Raw genomic sequence first — 24,304 nt, 5'->3', positions numbered from 1 at the left:
GCCAAATCTGTCTTCCTGATTTTTACCAGACAAACTCATTTTACTACTGGTCTGTGACATTTTAGCAGGAGACTTCAGTAAGTGCTTCACCATCTCTGTCTGTCTTTTCTACAGCAGGTGTTTGACCTGCTCCACACTCGGGTCAGGTTTACCCAGCAGCAGCTCATTTTGTTACAAGGTCACTTAAATTTCTTAACCAAAAATGTATATTTACACAGCCTGATTTCTCAACACTTGGGGACAGCATCAGATATGACGGAGATGTTTGTAAATCATTTTAAACCCAGCCTTTAGTTGACATATGGCTATTGCATGAGCAAATAGCTGTTTTTTGTGCATCCAGAACACATAAAGCAAAATGAAAATTTATCTGGACTCATGTTTGTGTCCACATGATGTAGTAAATGTGAACTACTCACTCTCCTTTAAGCTCTACTTTGGTCTCCCTTTCCTCCTGATGTAAGACCGCTGTAAAAACTGGATAAGGTGACATACAGAATGATCTTTTTTCCTGATTCCTGACAGCAGAAGTGAGACTGAAACACTGAAGCTGTGAATTATATCACCAAAACACTGAGCTCCACTTCTCGGCTTTCAATGTGCTAAAACATGTTAAAACTGAGGGGAACTACAATGTCAAGTGGCAATTCTCCGTGGGACTGAAACCACAGCACACAGCTTCATGTGTCATTTGATGCTTTTTTAAAACGACACAGCTTTAAAGACACAAAGCAATTCAACTGAATGCATTGACAAATAAGTCAACTGATGGACTATGAAAACATTAGCACCAAGAGAAGAAAAGAACGATACAAATGTGTGCACCCGGCCATGTATAATAAATATGATTGCTGAAGCATTCTGACTGATTCTCCAGGCCAAATACATTTTTTGACAGGGGTATGGCAGACAGCGAAGAAATCTTTGTACATTTTTCAGAAGTATTAAGTGATCAAAGCCTGCCATGCAGTTTTACAGAAAGAACTGAGAGGGAGAATTTGAGAAAAACCAAAACACAACACTTCGAAAAGGCCGAAAAGCCGCAGCAAAGTGCATCAGACATTCTGACAAACACACTGCAAAGTCTTGCATGACAGTTTGCAATACATGAGTCAGTGCCTGACAAACGCAGGCTAGCAAAGTTAACATTACCACGTTAACCAGGATGGATGAGGTGGCTGGCGAGCTGTCGTTATGACTACAGCCAAAGGTGCCTGTGAAACCGGGGGTGTGCTCTTCGCCAGAGAGACCCACCGGACCGAACCGAGCCCTGGCTGTGCTGACACAGCTGGTTCCAGGCACAGACACCCCACCACCATCCTTGGCTCCAGGAATGTTCCCGGCCAGGCTGGAGAAACCATAACAAGTGCAGGAAATAGATTAGTGCACTCTGGGTTCCACATAGGCCACAAACCTCTTGAGTCCGGCCTCTTGAAACCCACATGTGTGGGAACGGCAGACGCAGCAGCAGAGGGAGTGAGACCCCGATCCAGACGTCAGCGTAGCTCCCGCGAGGAACTGCTGCAAAGTGCAATCGGGTCTCATTTATACCATTACTTGCCCTGACTGCCACCTGGTAAAGAATAAAACGCCTGTAGAGCCCCACATCCAAAGCCGACGCAGGATGGTGCTGAATGTGGTTTTAGTTACCGTAGCTTTAGAATTTTTACAAGCTTGCATTATTATACAATTTCATTCTGTGACATTACGAGTTTAATGATCAATTTGACAAAGTAAGTAATGGTACTATTTCTGCATTCTCATTATTAGTATTCAGAGAATATGAGATACAACATCATGTCCGCCTGTTTTGGGATACTTGAGCTGCTTCAAAAGTTCATTATACGTTTTGGATCATAAAGACACATTGACTGTTCTTCAGGGTTCAGTACAGTACATTTGAAATAAGACTGCAAAAAATGGAGGTCGCTGGTCAAATATACTTCCTTAGTTTGAGTTTTCGTCATTATAGAAAGAACTGTGCAAAAGATTTTGGTGTGTTTACACACAGTCAGCAAAGTTTGGGGCTCATGAATGATTGGACAGACTAACACCAAGCAAAAAAAATCATTCATCATCTGAGATATTTTGTGGAAAACCCATTGCAGTCAATAACTCCCTGAAGTCTTTGAGCCACAGACATTAGCAGTTTTGTTTCTCCCCTGGTGATGGTCTCCCACTCCCACTGTCTCCTTAATGTCTTGCTTGTTGTGGGGTCTCCGTCTGAAAGTTGATCTTCAGCGAACTGCAGCTCAACTGGACTGAGATCAATCCAAAAAGTATTCCACCTCAGCGCCCCGAAAAGTTCTTTGGTTGCTTTGGCCAAAAGTTTACGATTGTTGTCCGGCTGAATGATGAATTGCCGTCCAGAGTCTTGATGTGTTTGGCTCAGTGTGAGCACAGGATGCTCCTGTTTCTCTGCACTGGAGTCATCTGAAAAGGCCACTCTGCCGGTTCCTTTGGCACTCGTGTCTACCCAAGCAATAATCATCGCTGTATTTCTCAGATGAGGCAGCGGCTTTGGATCATGAGCTATTATATTCTCTACACATCTCGTATGATTTTGGTTTCATCAGATCACAGGGTTATTTTTCCATGTGCCTGGCCTGCCTTTTTCCTCGGGTATACTGGGGGTTTGCATGTCGAGGTCAATCCTCTCTGGTCCTCGAAATCTTTTTATCGTTAACAAGGAAACACAAGTACAGCCTGGAGAGTATTCTTGACTTCCTGTGCAGTTATAGAAATATATTTGTCTCCTCAAAACCAGGCTCAGTGACCTTTCTTCTGACATGGAAAAAGGTCATTGACATAATGAAATTAAAAAAAGATTTTACGTTTTTGTATGCATGCACCTGTTTGACTGAGTTTTAGTCGCCAGCTGCATTTTATGCCTTTGACAAAACTGTGACATAAACTGTATGTGTAGATATAAGGCTTTTTGCGACTTGTGGGTTCATGGTTTGCGTTGGGCCAAGGGCAGCTGCTGACTGCCAGTGACCAATTATTATAGCAGCTCTGGAAGAGTTCAGCCAGAGCTCAGGTAGGATTTGTTATTATTCTGATGGCCATCTTATGTCAACCCCCACAGAAAAATAAATATCTCTAAACCTTGAGCACAGTGGAAGCTATTCCGGCCTGGCTTCAACTTGGCAGGGAAAGAAATGGGATTACCATATGAATACATTCAGTGAGCATACTAGTATGTGTGTGTGTGTATGTGTGTGCGTGTAGTGTGCATTTCCACTTATATAAAAGCGGGTGGGAAGTGTAAATACGCATCATGTATGCATCCTTTCTGGGAGACGTTTTTGTGACATACAGAATCAGGAACAGTTTACTCTGTTTTGTATGCGTTAGAGAAGGAGAGCGTAGATGTGTGTGTGTGTGTGTGTGTGTTCCCTTTGGGCTCTTTTCAGAAAGTTGACTTGTTAACTTGCATGCCATCAAACTGCCCCCCAAAGGTCCTTTTAAATATTCTTCAACACTATGGTTGCTATGTGTTACTTGCGCAGGTGTGTTTATATGACACTTTGTATTTTTATTGCAAACCTTACTCTTTATAGAGTCTGGAGGCTGGAGGCGTGGCTGAGTTTGCTCGTGTGGCTGAATTACAGCCAAAGCAGATAGGAAACTGAATGAAGGCTGTGGCAGATTTTATTATAACTTCATTCATGTATTTTACACAAAACTGAGATTGGTGGATCTGATCCTGGAATTTGAGGAATGGGAGGAGAGCTTTGAAAAGCAATCTCCTTGAAGGAGGAGGCCACCAGGCATTTCACTGCTTCTTTATCTTTCCTGATGCATTCTTTCTCTCATTGAAACTGTTGACTCGTCTTTTCAATTAGGCTCAATAATCTTGCTTGAAATACATGATTTTTGTCCGGGTCTTGTTTTATTTCTTTGATGTACTGCTACTGCTAATGTAATCACGTACTGCTTTTACCCAAAGCTCTTTTTACAGTTGCCTTTCAAACCCATGAAACAAAGAAACAATCACTATTGAGCAGATTTGCTACTACTGAATGTCCAAACGTGCCACTTTTGTAATGCAAAGCCTTTTTTATCTATATAACCTCAGTTCACAACAGAGGCTATCTCAATGCTTTCCAAATGGAGCAGGTTTAACCTCCTCGATACAAAAGTGGGAAAGCAAAAGCCTACAAGTTCCTGTGAATGGAGTTATGAAGTTGTTCGCTTCGTAAAAGCCGCAGGATTAAGTGTGCTCTGTTCCCGTGTTAAGTAATCCTGTTTTTGAGCTTGCAGCTTTTACATGTCACAGCAGTTTAAACACTATCTGTCCCCTGGGAGACCACAATAAATTAAAGCAAAATATTCAGAAAGGAAATAACTGTTTTCTTCCCCCTGAGTGCTGAGATTATAGTGCTAATAAATGAAGAATAAGGGTTTGCGATGGTTTGCATGAATGCAGCTCTGTTGCACAACAAAGACTCTGGGGGGGTGGGCGGCGGGTGGGGCAGACCCTTGGAGCCGAACCCTCTAAACAGCTGCGGTGTCCCTGCGAGGACTAACAACATTCAGCTCAGAGTTCAGAAGCTCTCTCTCTTCCTACTCCTCCGAAAGTCAAGAGTTCACTCGAATAAAGTTAAAAGTAAGTTGGACCTGGCTTCTCTCCCACAGCTCTCTAAAGTGATCCACGAAGAGGACTCGCACGCGCCCACAGAGCAGGACAAACAGGATGCCTCTGCATAGACTGTGTTTTTACACAGTATGAATTTGCCTCCTTAGGCACTGTTGTCTGCTGCCTAACATCCACTCTCGTGGCGCTTGGCTGAAATGTGCGTGAATGAGTCATGCTAGAGCAACACCCTAAATAATAGAGACACAGAGGCTCCGGATCTCAAATCAATGTTGAAACAACAGAACAGTGATATTGCACAAGTTCTGGCTCCAAAGAGAATAATAATGACGTGTTTGAGTGAGTGTGTGACACAGCGTTTGGCCTTTACTTCTGCCCCCCCCCCCCCCCCCCCCCCCAATTTCTCTTTTCTTTTCCAAAAGCATGATGCAGTCAATGGCAAACATTCTTCCCTGATGGACTCCATGAGCAGCAGCTGCAGAGCAAACTCACTACAAATCATTCCTGCAAAAAGGTACCACTGATGAAATGACTAATCATGAAGAGTGTGAACAAAAATAGTCTGAAGGAGTGAATGCACTATAACATCCAATGCTGTAAACATGTTCTCTGAGAAAAGGAAAGCTCAATAATCAGCCAAATCACAGTTGGCAGGTCTAGTAAAGGTCTAATTTTAAAGGGTCTATAACCCAATAATAAAAAGGCATTATTCACCAATTTATAGGAAGTGTTGTTCATGGGAACTGTTTGTTTGGGATTTAATACTCCCATAACTTCCAAAACTGAAATGAGTTTGAGTTGGAGGCCTGCAGATTACCCTGAGTAACGGGTTCACTGCCTTTAAAAACCATGCCTCTGTATTTCAAGCACCAAACAGTCAATGACAACATCACTGAAGCTTCAGTGCAGCTGGAAACAGAGGTGTCACGATTAAGTCTAAGAAGCTGCTTGTTAGGCAGCTACAGGTGAGAAGGGCCATCACCATCCCGGCAGGTGATGTTCCCTGTGAGGGACACAGCGGCCATAAGGCTGTATACATGAATTTAGGTGGATGGGATACAGCAAGCAATATACAAAATGAATAAGAAACTATGGAGAAGAAGTTGAAATTTGGTAGTATTCTTTAAAACTGGAGACAAACTCACAAACATCTGTTTTTTGTAAAGCAATAACTAAGTTTAATTTGTGCCAGTGTATTGAGACAGAGGCAGAAAGGAAGAATCAAAACGATCTGCATGACTAGATGTCATGTGAGGTGAATGAGCAAACCCTGTATGTTTGCTTTTTTATCCATTTGGATGAACTGACCCTTTGAGCTTTTTCATCCTTGTAATTCGGGCCTTGTCTGGACCGCTACCAATTTACAAGTCAGCTGAGAAAACGTATAAAAACTCAGAATACTCCAGACGGCCTTTGAGCAAATGAGAGTGGGATTTTGGGTGTGTGGACAGACATGCATGAGTACACAAACCAAATGCATGTGAACTCTTGTCTGCACCAGTCGCGCCACAACAATCGGACTTGCAGCGATGTGTCTGCATTGCAGAGTTTGAGTATCTCCACATTTTGGGGGTCCTCCGCATGTTTGTGTGAGTCAGCACAAACGGAGAAAAGACAACAGAAAGTTTCTGGATCTTCTTGATCTGGTGAGCTCTGTCAGCAGTGGTTTGTGCCTGCGGTGAGCTGGACCTCACAGACTGTCAGCCGCATATATGTTCAACCCAAAAGTAACAAAGCCATTAGTGACAGACAAATATCAGAACAGATACGGCTCTGACAGCGTGCCTGCCGCTCTGATGATACGTTGCATGCGTTCATTCACTTTAATTAGACCTGATGTCCCTGTAAACACAGAGAAACGCCAAGCCCACACACACACACCTTTAAATTCGTGATGTCTAATTGATGTCTAAGCAATAAAAGTTTTATTGTTTGAGCCCCAAGTGTGCTGACCTTTCTCTCTTCCATCTTTAGAAAAGGGGGGGGGGGAACAAACAAACAAACAAAAAAAATTTTCACTCACCGAACCTCTTGTATCCAAAAGACTGTACTTCCTCCTCGTCTGCAAAGTCGTCTGTGTGACATAATCAGAAGCATATGACAGAAATAGGTCATAGGCATGCTACTGGGGGGCACATTGTGTTTGAAGCAGTTGGGACGAACTCGACAAACAAAGTTAAATCACAGAGAGAAACACCACAGGGCAGCTAGACTGAGCCAAGAATTCATAACGTACAGCTTAAATAGCTGGCGGTAGTTAGCCAAGCTTAAGGTTGGAGATAGTGAGAGTATCATCTCTGGTGTGTGTGTGTGTGTGTGTGTGTGTGTGTGTGTGTGTGTGTGTGTGTGTGTGTGCAGATAGGAGGTCCAGAGAACTGTAAAAGCCACAGGCTGTGGTTTCTCTGGGTTGTTGATAGTAAACCCTAATTACACTCTGCTACACTGAGGACTGGAGCAGAGCATACAGAACATCACTGGTAATGGCATCCAGATGGGACCCATTGGGGCGGGATGGGGGGGGGGTGTGGGGGTGGGGGGGTGGGGGGTGTTAAAGCAACTAGATGGAGGGCTGGTGATGCTAAGTAGATCAGAGTTTGTCCCCCTTAGTTCCTCTACGTGAAATGATTGAAATGTTTTACAGTACAAATGAGTGCATGAGTGTAAGCACAAACACAGCAGTTAGTAATAAAACTGTGCAGACCACATGCACAACAGGTGGCACTGAACGGTCCACATCAAGATTTTTCTTTGTGCCACAGATAAACAGGCTCAGGTGGGATCCCTCATGCCACCGGGTAAGAAGCCTCACTGTGTAAACTGCGTAAACGTGCTTGTTGCTTTTATTCGTTTCACCGGGATGCAACTAAAAAACGCTCCCAAGTATTTCAAAAACTTTGTGCGCCGCAGTACCGTAATGTCGCCCCGATGTGATGCGACCACAAAGAAATAGACTGAATCAAGTCTGAATATGAGACTGAAAAAATAAAATGAAAATAAATGAATAAGACAAATGTGCAGCTACATGCAGACTACGTACCTTTCATGGCGTTTTATAACTCGGTGAGAACTGTAGAAGAGATGAGGACTCCTGTCACTTTCTGCGCATCTCAGCATCCAGTGCAGAAGTGTAATCTTGCTCCACACACACATACACACATGCACACAAAACACAAACAAACAAACAAACACACACACACACACACACACACACACACACACACACACACACACCCTAAAGCATGAAATCACAAATCTACAGACGTGTCTTCATGTTGGTGTCCAGGTTAAAATCCCATAGTCTCTGCTGTCTGCGGCTCGGAGGACTTTGTTCAGGACTGATGTCTCTCCAGCTGCGCTGATGGAGGCAGAGCTGCTCTGTCTGTCTGTCTGTCTGTCTGTCTGTCTGCCTGCCTGCCTGCCTGTCTGTCTGTCTGTCAGCTGGAAGTTACACAGCCCAGACTCACTGAGCTTCCGGTGTGGCTTTCAAAATTAAATCCACTTTAACTTAAAACGCGGTGGCAACGCTGCAATAAACAAGAAGAGCAGGAAGAAGGACGGCTGGCTGGCTCCTGGTCCGGCAGGACTTCCTCTGATATCCTGTCTGAACAAACAAGTCAAGCACGTACGTGTTTTCAGTTTTATCGCTCCACGGTGTCACTTAATTGAGGACTTGTCTCAGTTATAAATGAGTCACTTTGAAGCTCATTTGAATCCAGAGAAAGTGACATTTCAGTGTTTAACGATTCGGGCAAAAACAATGTAAAGACAGTCCAAGAGCAGAAAACTGCGTGTGGGTGCAAAAAGTTCCCACACAGTGTGAGACAGTGAAGCTGCCAGTACTAATTTCATAAAAAAAAAGAATCTGATTGGACGATCAGAGGCCAATCAGTGGTCACGTGGTTTATTATCTCGTCTTTGCAGGAGGTGAAGTCGTTCGGCCATCTTGGAAATCTACTACACCTTTCAGCGGCCAATGAATGAATGAATGAATGAATGAATGAGCTACCTGTTTGATTACAGGATGCGGCAATCGGAGTGCAATTTCTTCTGAAGCAGGTAATAATTTAAATTTGTACGGAAACCAAAACGACCACGCAGATGTGCATTGGTGGGAAACATTTTCCTCTGAAAACTCCTCAATGAACAGCCTTCTTCAGCACAGTTCTTCAGTTTCGAGTTTGTTTCTGTGACAAATGTCACAGTTTCAGATACACTTCAATGTGGTCGCTACTTTCTATCTCTCCCCTCAGCACTTTTATTTTGACAGCTGAGGCGCTTTATTTCCGGTGTCCTCCTAACCCTCCTCACCGACTGTAATCCATCCGGAGATGAGATTAAGTTACAGGGGGTTGATGGCAATCGTGTCCTCGGGTGAAAATCTGGTCTTCATTTAAGATCATTAAATGAAGGGGGGGGGGGGTTCTCTGTTTCTCATCCTCTCTTGAAGTGAGCAACAAGTGACTAAGTAATAGTTTAATTATATGATTACTCGAAACATTGTATTGAAATGGCCCGTTAGGTGAGATGACTTCAATTTACTAAAAAAAAAACTTTAACATGCAAATCCATATATATATATATATATAAACGTTATCATGAAATCAGGGCTGTGGAGTAACGAAAATAATCAGAAAATGAGACTTGATTCAAGTGATGAAGAGCCAAATGGATGCATCTTATGTCTGACGTGTTGAACTAAGGACACATTAAATACAAAAATGATTATATAAGATGGATATCTCTGCATTTTCTTGCTATATTATCAGTGTCATGCCGATTGGATTACTAGTTCATGTCACTCTTCTATATCGACCGAAGGAAACATCAAACATCAGGTAGGTTGGTTTGCTGTGACATATTGGATCTCTCTTCATTTATAGATGATAATTGATAATATATTTCTATGCATTGCCTTTGCTTTATTTCCTGTCACTCTGAAATGGTCCAATTGCCAACCAAGACTGACCACAATCATCAAAATTAGACGAGTGAGTTTCACTCACGGCCATTTCTCTTCATCTCCTCCAGGTGCGGCGATACTTCCAACAGTTCCTGTGTCCATAATCCCTCCGGCCTGCAGATACAGATCAGTGATCAAAGGTGGGAAACAGCTGTATTCTCCCAGACTAATGAGGAACATCAAAGAAATGTCTTCACGGTGCAAGCTGGTGTCACTGGGTGGCATGATATGGTCCTGATGTTAATCTTTTTAAGCACACAGGAAAACATACAGTTAAAACCAACTCCGAAACCCTCTATGATCAGAAATAAACACAACCAAGTCATCAAACTTGGCTGATTTTGCTTTTCTTTGGATAACAGAGCCTCCAAACGCAGCCTCTGTGCTAATAGCTCAAGGTAGACCCGGTCCACCACATATTATATTCCAGAGCAGCCTGAGATGATAAAGCAACTAATTACTTGTTTTCCTAAAGTCTTCAAAACTGTTATTTTACTGTCGGCTATAATTGGAGCAGCAGGCTGGTATTAGGGCTCAGATCAGGATTGTGAGGAGTTGATAGAAAGCAGCTGAGAGTCAGGTATCTTACAGCCAGAGCTCCTGCTGGTCCTCATTCAGGGGTTGGGACCTCATTTGCTGGGTCAAGGCTTTCAGCAGTGGGCCCGGCTTAACAGGACGACCGGGAAAGCGTGCAGGAATTCCACATTTACCACGCTGTGGCCATGTTCAGATATCATGATAAGAACAATGGAAGCTCACATTATGTACAGCACAACAGAGTCGCCATAGACCATAGAGACAGGCGGCAGAAAAGGCCTGTTTTCATACATCACTGGTTTAGTACAGAGACTCACAATGGTTAGTTGTTTGTATGTATATTAATATAATTTGTAGTATTTATCATATATTTCTCTGCTTGTAACTTGACTGTTAATCAAACATTGGTGGTGTAGTGAGCACCTTTGCTGTATCCCATTTCAATCCAGAGTGTGTCTCTAAAACACTGGCTTGTAAAAAAGATAATAACTGATTTAACTTTTTTTTTTTTTTTCTGGGCATTTGCTGGCTGTTAAAACAGGTGACCTTCAAGCTCATTGTTAGCAAACAGTTGCTTAAAGAGAACAGAGTACAAAGAGTGGAATGGATGGTTGATGAAAAGGAAAATGATCATTGGCTTGCAAACTGCATCTGACACCGCAGTTGGCTGATGAGCTAAGACGTTTGTGTTTAAGGTCATTGTGTTTTTCTGCACAGCATGCCCATGTGCTTTCAGTCCTCCTGAGGATGCAGAGCTTAACCCATGACTTAGGCCATACCAGTGTGTGCTGGGTCTCTGCAGGAGGTCCGGGCTCACTGCCAGTCTGATGCCGATTAGAGCAGAAAGTTTTACCTGAGGAGGGCTCTGCAGTATGTTGGAGACAATTAAATGAGATAGACCAGAACCAGAACAAAAGAGTATGCTATGTTTACTGCGCATTAAAGCCTGCCGTAAGCTGATTTGTAACTATGCTGTACGCGTAAGGCTTAATAACCAATAAACAGTGCAAACACACTAATAGGATCTGTGCTGCTGAGTAGATCCATTAAAAATAGAACAATCCTTCAAGGAAGAGTGCGGCTCTCTCTCCCACTTCACTCCACCTGCTGCTCTTGTCTTCTGCGGGCTGATGGTTTCATCGCTCTCACGGTAAGTTGAATTATTTTCTCTTTTGCGTGCAGGATCACAATAACTGCCTCAGCAACAAGCCTTTAGGGAGACATTTCTTCATGGCTAACATTAGATACAGTCAGATTAAACATGTGCAAAATATATGAAATCTAACTCTTTATAGCTATAACAGTAGTTCAGTTCAGCCGTTCAGATGCTGCAGTGCCACAACTTTCTGTATCTACTGAGGAAAAATTAAAGCAGTAATTTGAGCTTTTGTAAACAAATTCAGTAAAATTCATTTAGAAGGAATAGTTAGTTTGTTCACTGTAATATAGTTATGATCCCTGTTATATAATATCACACTCCAACCCCAGCAAAATTAGAAGCTGTCGTCAGTGTGGTCATCACGTTTTTTTTTTTTTTGGCTTGACACTGATTTATTCCATCCAAATTAATGAACATATCTCTGCTCTGAAATAATTAGTTTCCACCATTGCTGTATTGTTAATTGAGGGTGCCAAACTTGAACTCCTTGAGAAATGGCTCCCTCTTGTGTTCAGTGAGAGGATTTTTCTAACAGTCCTAACAGGATAATGTGATGTTTGGTATTCGAAACAGAGCTGAAGACAAGATGAGGTTGCTTCTTATTCAACTTCTCTGCATCACACTCCCCGAGGTTGTGCTGTGCGCCGCAGACCCTTCGTCACCAAGCGAGGACATGCTGAAAAGTCAGGCCTTCATAAAAAAAAACTAAACACTCAGATGTACTTTATCTATTATGTGCTCCATGAATGAACTGCATCGTGTTTTCATCATGTGTGCAGAGCTGTCGGCAGCAGGAGAGCAGTATGTTGATGGGGAAATAAAGCGAGCTTTACTCGCGGTGAAGCAGGTGAAGGCAATGATGGAGAAGAAAGAGGAGAAGCACAGACACCTGATGGATGCTCTGAGACACAGCAGCAACAAGAAGAAGGTAACTTGTTTGCTCTTTAAAAGCCCAGCCCCAGAGACTGCAATGACCTTTTTCCACCTCATAAAGGCGAAGCTGCTCAAAGCAGACAGTGAATAATGAACGTGGGAGTTTGAGGCTGATTCAAGAATTTTTTGTTTGGGGTTTTTTTCTCAAATTTTCTGCTTTTGGTTTCCTTCAGGGGGCAATGCAGCTATCCCGAGAAATGGAGCAAAAACTTGAAGAGGCCGAACACCAATGTCAAGATTTAACCAAGTCGTCCTTTGAGGAGTGTCGACCTTGTCTTGAAGATACCTGCAAGGCCTTCTATACTTCCACATGTCGCCGTGGCTTTACTTCTTTTTCATTCAAGGTTTGATTCCAGCACATTTACAGCTGTCTCAGATGTTCCAGAAATGCAGGAGTTAGGACTGGTCCCAATGTGAATCTCCCTCTGCAGGTGGAGGAGTTTTTCCAGAAAATGGCCGCCCAGCTGGAAGCTACTGAACGTGTTTACAGTCAAAATGAGGAGGACAAAGGTCGGGCCAGCTCACCTCAGAGCGTAGCTGAAGAGGATAATGCCGAACTGGAGCTGCTCCAGGCAGAAGCATCGTTCAGCCAGCTGTTGTCAAACATCAGTCTTCTGTACAACCAGAGCATCGTCCTGGTGCAGGGGATGCAGCAGAGGTTCGGTCATTCCTTTTTTGCGGCCTTCACCACGGAGCTGCAACCCAACATGCATTCAGATATTAAGCGCGACCCGACTGGAGGCCTCTTCAGCACCGCAAATCTGGATCGCATCCTTGATTCAGTTTATGACTTTGGGAGGAACGTACTGGAAGAAATAAGTTCCACTGTGATGGATGTGTTTGACGAGATTCAAGAAGCTGAGGAATTATTTCAGCAATCAAGCAAAGGTGTCTGATCTCATACGTAGCACCACCTTTAGTCGGTCGGTAAAATAATAACATCTGCCTTTATATGTACACTTCCAAAGATACAGGACCACCCTCTCCTTTGGGGGAATCCCAAAGCAGATATATGTGCAGACGGCTACGCAGACAACCATCAGAGTGCTGGCAGCTCTACGACCTGTGTGAGACATGCAAGGATTATCTGTTAAAAGGTGAATCGCCAACACAGAAGTGTGTGTTTTGTGTTGGATGTTTGATTTCCTGTCTCTCACAGATTCACTTGCTCATACAGAAGACATTGGCCTTAAATGTAAAATTCTGCCCTGAATAATTAGGTTTTCACCTACAGGGATAACAGAGAGAGGTCTGATACAGTTAACGGTGGAAGTGTCAAATGTCTGAATTCATGGCTGTTTTCAAACAAGTGACAGATTGAGTGTATAGTCTTTTCTTCACCACACGTTCCTGGATTTCCGCTAACATCTCTGTACGTGCACTAACAGAGTGTCCCAGTGTCCAGCAGCTGCACTCAGAGATGGAGGAGATGCACATGCTGCTCAATGCGTCTCGCCAACAGTACAACGGCAGGCTGCAGCTGGTTGAGAGACACACAGCGGACACACAGATGTGGCTCAACAGCATGGACGACAAGTACGGCTGGGTCAGCCAGCTGTCCAACAACACAGCTGGCCCACACAACTTCTTCAGTGTGATTGCAGTATGTTTGGTTCAACGTTGGTGTCATTTTAAAAAAGAATATATTATGATTGAAACCACCCGCGTCATCAGAATCTACACTTTAATCTGTGTTTCAGTAATGATGATGGAGTTTCACATCATCTCACTTTTCAGGTGATTCCACAGGAACAGACGACAAATCTCAGACCTAAACTCAACAACAGTGTGGTTGTGACGGTGCTGGACTCTGCCCCATTAACTGTTCTGGTCCCAGCAGATCTGGAGCTGGATGACCCGTCTTTCATCCAACATGCAGCTCAGGAGGGTCTGACTCTGTATAAACGGCAGATTAGAGGTATTGATCCAGGCGGTGTTGTGGTTCTCAGTGTCATTTGTCTGATCTCCAAACTGAATTTCAGTAAAACTGTGATAATGTCGTCTTTATGCATTGATAAATCCCTGTGCATTTCTTAAGCCAAACCTTGTTGAGAGACAAGATATAAAAGATTTTTTTTTTTTTTAATTAATTAAAAACATGATGTACAGCACTGGAAACCAATAACAGTTGAAACTGCGGTTCTATATTTTCTTTTTAAATTGTTTCATGGTTCTTTTCTACTCAGGAATGGACTCAGACTGATTGCACCATCCAAGGAGCCGTCAGATGTTGAACATGGAGTCAAGCACCAAGTTTTCTTTTTTCTTTATGAAACTTGAAAATGCACTTTATAGACCTCTAAACCTTTACATGCACAGCTTACTTTATTTTCATTCATGAGTTATTTATTAGACTTTGAAAAGTTTCTGCAATAAAACTGTGTACACTGTGCTGGTGTCTCTTGATTTATTTACTTTTGTCCTTTCATGAGCTACGTGACGTGGCAAAGTCACGTAATTACTTTATTGTATATTTAAATTATACATTAAAAAAATGGAACTTAGGCGTCATTTGAGGTCATTTCCGCAGAAAAATTCTCCGATTACATGCCGCATATTTCAGCCAAGAGGAGCAGATTGTGATAATGGAGAGCTATGAAGAGTTCAGACCGATAAGAACAGCTAAAAGCAACACTGTTTCTACAAACAAGGCAAGAGAGGAAGCCTCTATATAAGTTAACATAGCTGATATATCATTATATAACTTTAATTCATGGAAATCACTTAGATTAGGGCCAAATCAAAGTGACATCAATTTGATGTGTCTCATTTGTGATAATGTTTAAGCAATTTTCTAATTCGTGTTCTATTAGTTGTAGTGCCAGCAATAAAATCTGAACCAAGCACAAAAATATAATCCAAAGTGGTATGTATTTGTTGTATTTGCTGTGCATTTATCAATCTTTTAGTGGAATGTGGATGATACACTGCGTAACATATTAAGTGTTAATATTATTTTAAGCAAACAAGAAGGAAAATTCGAGGAGAAAGCCTGGAGAGGCCCGTTCCAGCAGATGACACGGCCTCAGAGGAGCTGGATCGTCTTTTTGTCCAGGTTTTTGTAAGTGCTTTGGTGGTAAAATACTAAATGCATATTTATTGTTTCTCAGATGAGAAAAGTCCATTTTACAGTCGAAGGAGACACATTAGTGTTGCTCAAGCCGACAGCACACTCCTTTGGTGACTGCCAAAGTTGTCATGCACTCTTACATGAACACCTCAATGTCCTATTAATACAGGCTGGATCAGACAATGCCCTCTACAGAAGGAATCCAGAGCTGGATAATCAGGAAAAAGCTGAAAATCAAGAAACTAAAACTTGAGATCGAGCAACTACAGTGTGAGAATAAGGCAGTAATGTACTTTAAAATGTTTTGTTAAGCATGATTGACATTGTATACTTAAAGACTTTTCCTTTCCCAGAACAATAATGAATAAGAAAACAGATCCTGTGATTGGTGGGTGAAAAACTGCTGCTGAGGGCTGTGTTACATGTGACTTATTCCCTCAGCTGACAATCTGTGTCTGTGTAGAGAGGATCGTCAGAAAAAGCCAACAGATCACTCTGGTCTGGAAAAACTTATATCTAACAACTCTTGCACCTGAATCCACCTAAATCCGCCGGATCTTGCAGAAACGGTGCGGCCGTGTTCAGGGAGGATGATCGGCGAAGGGGCAGCGCTTTTTACAGCCGACTTTAAACCGAAAGTCGGAACAAAAACGGGTCCAGGTTATAATACTCCGGTGATATAGAGCTGCCTTTATGACAGGAAAAGCCCGACTTTAGGCTCAACATCGCTCTAAGATTAATGTTTCAAACTGAGCTCTTGTTCTTGTTCTTGTAAATGTGCGTTGTTGCGCAGAAAAAAACAAAAGCCTGGCCGTCTGTCTCCGAACTACCTCCAACAACGTGTCTATAAACCTGCTTCCTCAGCAACTTCATATATCTTCACTGCCTGTTTTTGTTGTTAAAACAAACAAACAAACAAACAAACACACACACACGCATTTCCGGGCTTCTCGCGAGATTGTGTGGAATAAGGAACCTGGATGATCATGACGCAGCTGCCGTGATGAGAAATTTGAGCGTCTATCAGGAATCAGGTGTGTAGCTGCAAAGCTGCAATGTGTGGAAAGTGTCTTGTTACGAATTGATTTAATCCTGATATGATCTCTGTTGACAGTCTCTGACGACGCTGCAGGTGTTGAAGGACTAAAACACAGGACGCAGTTTATTTCGGCCTGATCCGTCATGGACATTCAGAGATGTTCAGGTGTTCGACTTTCATCCTTTGGAAAAGAAATAAAGCTAAAATTTAGGGATTGTCTGAGGAATACAGATAGAAAATTAGTGTTTAGTGCAGCCAATATAAATAATAATAAAAACGTCTGCAGGCACACAGAAGGAAGGTTTTCTGATTATTTTCAAATTTACACGAGAGGTCATGTCGTTGTGCATTCAGGACATCAGTCAAATATGGCAGCAAATGACAGAAAAGCCGAAAGTAAGAGAATAACCAAATCTAAAGAGCTAAAGAAGTGAAAAGGACGAATGAAACAGAAAACATCACTGCTGAGAAATGCTGATTTTTTTTTATCTTAAAATAGAACAATAGACTAGAGCTGTAAGTGAATATTGAATATTGCAATTGAGGTTTTTTTGCTTGTTTGTCTGTTTGTCTTTCTTCTTGAGAAAGATAAAAAATGCAGATACACTTAATGTCCCATTACATCCCTGAAATAACGTCTTCAAATGTCTCAGCAGCTCTATATTTATATATATTGGACCGGGGGGTTGTTTACATTTTTGTTAAAGTCGGACTCAGTAGTAGAAGGAAAATGATATAACTTGAACTCAGAGGAGGAAGAAGAAGGCGGAAACGGAAATACGTCACTACACTCCCGGGTAAATTAAACAACCGGGAAACTTTCATCCAGACGTTACACAGTGAGACTGCTTGCGGGTCGTTTTTGTGTGAAACTTTTAAGTTCCCACTTTTGTGTGTGTGTGTGCACAAAATGCCTGCTACTACAGAGATACACGCCGGGGAGCGGTGCTCGGAGGTTGGAGCGAAGAAGGACGCAGAAGTGAGCTCAGCTCCGGAGAAAAAGACTTTCGGCTTTTTCTGTGATGAACGAGGATACCTGGACCAGGTGGACTACATCCTGCAGCACGGACACAAGAAGGGGGACCGGACCGGGACCGGCGTCCTGTCAGTGTTTGGGTCACAGGCCAGATACAACCTGCGAGGTCAGTCATCTCTGGGTTTATTTCCACCTCAGGTCTTTGTACTGTGTGCGCTTTTTTCCCTTTATACTTACTTATATGTCTACATTTGCATGCTCCATCTTCTTCTTTTTTTTTAATATAACCCTTTATTCTGCTAAAAAGGACAGTTGCATCTTATCTGCAATCACAATTAAGCATCTATGTGATAGAAGAAAAGAAACAATGCTACTGTGCAGAAATATAGAAATCCTGCAGAGTCCACCAAATAGGATTAACGCTTTTACACCAGCAGTGAAAATAAGGTTTATTAGTGAATGGATGTAAAATAAATGTATGCAAAAAAAAAAAAAGTTTACATCTGGGTTTTGTTGGAAATGCAAAAGTTACAGTCAGCATTCGTGATTAAGTCTTTCCAAACAAATGTAAACAACTCCGAGTGAAACCCGCCAATTTTTGACTTTTCCCGCTCGCCGTCGGAGATACGTCACAGAAGGCGTCAGCTGGTTTGACATGTTCAGTGAGACGGCGTCTCTGGGCCCATAGTTAAAGTCAACACGTTTGTAATATTTCAATAAATGAAATAATAGTTCATTATAGAGCTGCATGCATTACAAACACACACCTGCACATGAATGTTCAGCTGATTTGGCCTCATATCTGAATTTGCATGTAGAGAGAGAGCTGATCACTGAACTGGGCCACCATGTATAGATAGATGTCATGTATTTAGTCCACCAGAGGGCTCCCACGTTCATTTACCAGTAATCTAATTCAACAGTCATACTCAAGCTGATTTTTATGGTCTGTAGATGTAAAAAGGGAAAAACACTTTTAAACAAATTGCCAACAATCTAATGAAGTTTTCTTGTTTTTGTCTTGCAGACTGTTTTCCCTTACTCACAACCAAGAGGGTGTTTTGGAAAGGGATCCTTCATGAGTTGCTTTGGTTTATTAAGGTGAGCAGATTTACTTCTTGAGAATATTTCACAATCACCTTGTTCCTATATACAAGAGGAAAATATGACTCTTTGCAATTTAGGTGAACTGACCTGATATTTTTTATGTATCTCTCAGGGATCAACAAATGCCAAAGAGCTCTCTGAGAAAGGGGTGAAGATTTGGGATGCCAACGGGTCCCGGGAATTCCTGGACAATCTTGGTTTCACAGAAAGAGAGGAGGGCGACCTGGGACCTGTATATGGTTTCCAGTGGAGGCACTTTGGTGCAGAATACAAAGACATGCATGCAGGTACAGTATGTTGTCTTTTCTGGGTGGTATCTACTTAAGTTTCTGTTCACAATACTTAAAATACACTTATTTGTCCAGAGATGTTTAATAATCAAGCATAGGATGCTCTCTCACATCGCAGTGTCCTTTCCCAAGGTCACCTCTTCAAATGTCTTGTTTTGACCAACAATTTAAGGAGAAATTATTAATTTTATAAATCAGCCAAGCTTTCAGTTTTTGCTTTGACATATTCCTTTGGTGGATAAATGTTAAATGGTTGATTTTGGCTTAAGTTGTCAGTAAAAAAAGAAGTATATATCTGAACGTGTCAATTGGTTCTTTTAAGTAAGACGGGAGGGCTAACTGATTACAGCTTTAGGTCTTAATTGATCATTGACTTTTTTCCCCCCTTCAACAGATTACACAGGACAAGGTGTTGATCAGCTGCAGAAAGTGATTGACACCATCAAGAAGAATCCAGAAGACAGACGCATCATCATGTGTGCATGGAATCCCAAAGGTGGGCCAGATATCAGCATTTAAAAATAAATGCACTCTAATCAGCCCAGTCTGGTCCACATTTCCTAAAACCTTATGCTTAAGTATGACTTCATGTTTTGCCAGACCTGTCCCGCATGGCCCTGCCCCCCTGCCACGCTCTCTGCCAGTTCTACGTGTGCGACGGTGAGCTGTCATGTCAGCTGTACCAGCGCTCAGGAGATATGGGGCTGGGTGTGCCTTTCAATATCGCCAGCTACGCACTCCTTACCTACATGATCGCCCACATCACAGGGCTCAAGGTAAAAGCAGTGACGTCCTTTGAAATCTTGTAGATCAGCGTGGCGTATCCTGTTATCTCATCTGTTATGTAATTTGTATTCTGTCCCCTCAGCCGGGTGACTTTGTTCACACCCTGGGCGATGCTCACATCTACCTCAACCACATTGAACCTCTCAAAGTGCAGGTGAGTTAGTGAAAAGTATCTTTAATATCTTCTTTCTCTGGTGGATTTTACATTTACCTGTGCCTTCTCTAAACTTTCAGCTCCAGAGGGAGATCCGCCCCTTCCCCAAGCTGAAGATCCTGAGGAAGGTGGAGTCTATCGATGATTTCCAGGCAGAGGACTTTGAGATTTGTGACTACAACCCCCATCCCACCATCAAGATGCAGATGGCTGTGTAACACTCCTGACTCTAAAGAATATTACACATGAATATGAATTCATCTTGGAAGGAGATGAACTTCAGTTATCCTTGTTCAGCACTTCTGTGTCTGCTTTACTCCACTTTTTCATTAACATATTAAGTACACTTAAAGCACAAGATTGTTTTTATGTCTGTTTATTGATTTCTTTGTAGGAATAATCTATTTTTGTATATAAAATCTTATTCTTATGAATGTGCTTCACTAAAATATCAGCAGTTAGCTGGTGCGCTGAAAGTGTAAATCTGGCATTACACTAAAAAAAAATCACAGGTGTCTGAGCTTTGTTCTAATTTATACAAATCTATTGCCAATAAATCTTCAGACTTGAGTGACATTTTTAAGAGACTCATTTGTTCATGAGCAGCTTCCATGTGTCTCCTTCAGGATACTGGTGTCTTTGCACTGACGACTCCAGCATCTCACAGGAGTAGCCTGGATCCTGAAAACGAGAGTAAACATCTCAAGCTGTAAGTGGAAGTGATGGAGAGAGATTTGGTTTCAGAGTAATGTACAAACGGAGGTTGCTTTCTAACTTGTCGTACCTTTGGGGGCATGTAGTGGGCGTTTTGGATCACAACAGGACTTGTGAAGTGTTCGTGAAGGTGGTCCACATATTCACACATCCTGGAGAGGAGGATTATCACGTGCTACTCTGAACCCGGTTTGGGAAATAAAACATCCTGCTCTTACCGGTTGCTGAGACTTGCAGACACACAGATGTAGTCGAACAGAATCAGATGCTGGACGAGTTCACAAAGACCAACTCCTCCAGCATGAGGGCAAACTGGCACTGAGGGAAAAACAAACAAACATTTCTATTGTGATAACAAGACGACTGAGCACGTCACACTAAAGACACTTCATACCTACTAGATGTCTTACAATGTGAAAGAAAAATATTTCTTTTCCTGAGCTGATTATTTTACTCACCTCTTCTTTTGAATAGATATTTAAAACTTCACTGTCTCAATTTTCTTAATACATGTTTAAATATTTATCTTCCCTCTGCTTTCCCTATGCAACACACACACACAGCTCTTCCTGAAAATGGAAAATGTTGCATAGGGAAAGTAGTGATGTAGCAGATTGGGTGCTCTGTGCAAACTAATATGTAAAATATTGAGAGAGAAGAAAAAAAAATTACTGAATTTGAATAACTACGTGGAGGCAAAAGAACATGTAGAGATATAAAACTAATAGTACTAAGGTTCTCATACAGGTTTTTAACTTGTGTAATATTTTCTGCCTTTTGTTGCACCATGAAAAACAACAAAGCTTTAAGGCTTCCACATCTAACTGAACGGCGTCTGGTTTGACCTCTTACCTTGGAACTTGTGGGCCATCAGCAGCACAGCCAGGTTTTCGTTGACGCTGCCCAACCGACAGCTGTCAATTTGGACAAACTGCAGTGCTGAGGCCTGCAGGAACTGCTTAAACATCACCCTGTTAGCACACTGAAGAGGAAACAGTCAGCCAGACACATTTCATTACCTCAGACTGAGTATACGGCCTTGAACAAACTTGAGCTCTGACCTGCTCCCCTGTTGCCACGCCGATCCCGAGCGGAGCCAAAGCCTGCAACAAGAAGTTGGACACCTTGTTTGAGTCTTGTCCTGTGGACAGATTACTGATGAGGCATACAGAGACGGGCTGGATGATCACATGGCTCGAAGATCATGGGACTCTGTGTCAATGAACTAAATGTTCCATGTTAATCATATGAACAGAATACAAATTGAGCACAAAGAGAATCAAACTGAAAGACATAACAACTACAAGGAGCTGCAAAAGAGCTAAATGCTAAAAGCTAAATGACCAGAATGAAGTAAAAGAACGAGACATCTCTGTGGTTAATTGTCTTAATCACAAGGTCGGAGAGTTGGTGAAACTGGTGCATATCTATGTCCAGAGAAAAATTGGCTCAAAATCTTTTCGTGTTCTCAAATACATGGGCAAAATGAAAAATATAACTTTTTTTACCTTGGAGATAGCAGCATGACCGAGGATGTCGTCTGGAGACGTTGGCTCCTCGATCCAAAGCGGCTTGAACTCAGAGAGGCTGGTCACCCAGCTGATGGCCTCGGCTACGTCCCATCTCTGGTTGGCATCAATCATCTAACAGACAGTTTGCTTATTTAATGAAAGGGATGCAAAGCTCAGGACAAAAAATAAAAATAAATGAATAAATAAAAATAATAATAATACTAAGAACTTACCAACGTGTTATTTGGGCCGATCGTTTGCCTGATGAGTCGGCACCTGTGTATGTCATCATCCAGATTGGCACCAACTTTCACCTTGAACTTGGTCCAACCGCTTTTGAGTGCATCTGTGCAGAGCTGCAGGAACACACACAGCTGTCAGTGAAAGCTGTTTTGTCGAACAGATATAGCTGTATGTATTTTATAGACTTAGAAACCTGTTTGAGCTGCTGGTCTGAGTATCCAAGCCAAGCACAAGAGGTGGTGTATGCAGGATAACCCTCTTTCATCATGCGATCCTCTGGCAAGAGAGAGAGAAAAAAAAACAGCTCAGACAGGTAATAAATATTTGAGTATAAGTGTGTTTTAATAGAGCAATCATGGAGTGCAGGGGCCTATTAGGGAGGCTGATAGCCCCCCTGTTAGTTTATAATGAGGCAATATCACCCCACAAAATCCTATCCAGCCATGTAATTTATGAATTGTGTGCTTACCTCTCTGCTTCTTGCCCTCCTGTGCGCCCACCAGTATGTCTGAAACAAAAAAAGAGAAGCAGAAAGAGCCTGCTGCTTTGACCACGCTCTATCCCAGACACTTCTTTCCTCTGGCCACATACTGTGCACCGTAGACCCGTCTCACCTAGAGCCTCCTTCTCTGTGAGCACATCAGTGATGTACCTGAAGTCAACGCACGAAACAATCTGCTCGGGATCCTGAACACAAAAGACACACAAAAAGCATGATATTCCCCTCCGAGGTCACATTGTCGACATGAAACCTTGAGTTCAACTTTCAGCGACTCACCATGTCAACCAGCAGCTTCCACAGTGGCTGCGGGAGAAGGACACAACAACAGGCTGTGAGTCACAAGCTTTCGCAGAAATTGTGTTTCTGTCATGATGGCTCTTGCTGCGGCCCCACCTTGCCCTCCGCCCTCGCCCACAGGTCCCACACTGCGTTCAGCACTGCGGCCGTAGCCAGCTGGATCACTCCTTTTTCTGGTCCTAACTGATCCAGACAGGACAATTGATTTAGGAAGACACCATCCAAATCCATTTGAACATAATCTGCATCCAACAATTACAAGAAAGACTCGGGCATGAAAAACAAACACCTGAAGATAATCAAGGCAATCTATAATGTAGCAGGGCCTTCAAAAGCTACGGCCTAAAGCACAAACTATTTCAGTTGAATGTCTGACAGCAACCAGCTATGATGAATGCTGACAGTCAGTGCAGTCTGTAACCAGAGAGGAGTTATGTGGCCCTTATTTTCGAGTATAAATGTCATGAAAGTGTTCCTGCGTTTGCTCTTACCCATCTCATCTGACCATCACTGGTCAGGAGGCGGTAAAACCCGCGGAAGTCCTTCACAATGTCCTGCAGGGATTTCCCAACAACTAGATCTGCCAGGGCCTCCACAGCGAGCACCACTGCGGGGTGAAGGGTCACAGGTCAGCCCGGCAGGACCGAGACCCACCAGCAGGTGGCAGCACCAGAGCTCAGGTGATAGCTTCAGGTACAGTCAGACATATGACAACCTTTCTAACCTGCACGTACTATTTCATGCCTGCAAGCAGCAGTTTAGCCTTCAAAATGTTTAGTATCATGGTTGTTTGTTTCCACAAACACTTTTTTTTGTGTCCTAACGAAAGGACTGCTTCTTCAAAATCATTCAGTGCAACTAGCTGATCTATTTCTCACACACATGTATAATATTTCAATAATTCTGAAGGACATCTAGGCCAAATTCACACAGATTTTCCAGAATAGGTGCAATTTTTTTTTTAAATTCTGAGTTTATTTATCGCACCTGAACGCAACATCACGTGTCACCGTGTTTCGTGTTGCGTTTGCGGTACAGAGTGAAGTTTGATAGATGTCGTTCTCCAGCTCACCGATCTCGGTGCCTTTTCCCAAAGTGAACGTGAGGCCGAAGCCCCTGAGGCCGCAGGCCGTGTGGAGCACCACATAGGCGGCTGAATAATCCGGGTCGGTGTGCTGCAGGGCGGACAGTCAGCGGGTCAAAGGTCAGCGGCAGAAAACACACCCATGAAGCCGGTTTCTGCACAAAACTCTCTCACCATCGCATCTGAGCCGTGCTGCTCCAAAGACGTCGGAAATCTCACGTCTCTCACCGACACACTTACGATCCTGTGCGACATCTTGGACCCGAGACTGAGTCCAACTCTGCAGGTTGATCCTCCTTCCTCCCTCGGTCATTGGATAAAACACTTCCTACAGAGGACACT

General features: G+C 42.8%; 4 protein-coding genes across 7 annotated transcripts in view; 2 read left to right on the top strand and 2 right to left on the bottom strand.

Annotated features, from left to right (window-relative positions):
• Positions 1-7,971, bottom strand: part of LOC115060970 (collectin-12) — a 30,596-nt gene extending 22,625 nt beyond the window's left edge. The window contains exons 1-2 of the mRNA XM_029529157.1: positions 7,638-7,971; positions 6,624-6,674 (exon numbers count right to left, since the gene is read on the bottom strand). Coding sequence (XP_029385017.1) covers positions 6,624-6,674; positions 7,638-7,644 — 58 coding nt within the window. The 5' untranslated portion in view covers positions 7,645-7,971. The remainder of the gene's footprint in view (positions 1-6,623; positions 6,675-7,637) is intronic.
• A 3,945-nt stretch (positions 7,972-11,916) lies between these two features.
• Positions 11,917-14,499, top strand: LOC115061256 (clusterin-like protein 1). Its single transcript, XM_029529544.1, has 8 exons — positions 11,917-11,939; positions 12,036-12,184; positions 12,363-12,533; positions 12,621-13,077; positions 13,158-13,286; positions 13,578-13,792; positions 13,927-14,107; positions 14,376-14,499. Exons 1-8 carry the CDS (start codon positions 11,930-11,932, stop codon positions 14,390-14,392), a joined length of 1,329 nt encoding a protein of 442 aa, XP_029385404.1. The 5' UTR covers positions 11,917-11,929; the 3' UTR covers positions 14,393-14,499.
• A 1,227-nt stretch (positions 14,500-15,726) lies between these two features.
• Positions 15,727-20,187, top strand: tyms (thymidylate synthetase). Of its 2 annotated transcripts, XM_029529483.1 has the most exons (9): positions 15,727-16,293; positions 16,374-16,463; positions 17,225-17,440; positions 18,302-18,375; positions 18,494-18,668; positions 19,066-19,167; positions 19,272-19,447; positions 19,540-19,611; positions 19,692-20,187. In XM_029529483.1, exons 2-9 carry the CDS (start codon positions 16,442-16,444, stop codon positions 19,827-19,829), a joined length of 975 nt encoding a protein of 324 aa, XP_029385343.1. In that variant the 5' UTR covers positions 15,727-16,293; positions 16,374-16,441; the 3' UTR covers positions 19,830-20,187. The 2 variants fall into 2 exon arrangements, with proteins under 2 accessions (XP_029385343.1, XP_029385344.1); XM_029529484.1 differs by having other exon boundaries at positions 15,728-16,293; positions 16,374-17,440.
• enosf1 (enolase superfamily member 1) lies at positions 19,982-24,257 on the bottom strand. 3 transcript variants are annotated; one of them, XM_029529481.1, is made up of 15 exons: positions 24,137-24,257; positions 23,951-24,053; positions 23,370-23,485; positions 22,975-23,061; positions 22,858-22,884; positions 22,694-22,766; positions 22,549-22,587; positions 22,273-22,355; positions 22,070-22,192; positions 21,834-21,968; positions 21,387-21,428; positions 21,178-21,307; positions 20,544-20,643; positions 20,396-20,477; positions 19,982-20,292 (listed from the first exon to the last, which is right to left on the bottom strand). In XM_029529481.1, the coding sequence occupies exons 1-15, from the start codon at positions 24,215-24,217 to the stop codon at positions 20,200-20,202; spliced, it is 1,314 nt and encodes a 437-aa protein (XP_029385341.1). In that variant the 5' UTR covers positions 24,218-24,257; the 3' UTR covers positions 19,982-20,199. The 3 variants fall into 3 exon arrangements, with proteins under 3 accessions (XP_029385341.1, XP_029385340.1, XP_029385342.1); XM_029529480.1 differs by having other exon boundaries at positions 19,982-20,477; XM_029529482.1 differs by lacking the exon at positions 21,387-21,428.
• Between the last annotated feature and the right edge of the window lie 47 nt (positions 24,258-24,304).

The sequence above is a fragment of the Echeneis naucrates genome, chromosome 20 (genome assembly GCF_900963305.1).
Source record: "Echeneis naucrates chromosome 20, fEcheNa1.1, whole genome shotgun sequence".
In the NCBI taxonomy this organism is placed as follows: domain Eukaryota; kingdom Metazoa; phylum Chordata; class Actinopteri; order Carangiformes; family Echeneidae; genus Echeneis; species Echeneis naucrates.
Note: the sequence above shows the minus strand (reverse complement) of the source record. Positions and strands in the feature narration are given on the sequence as shown.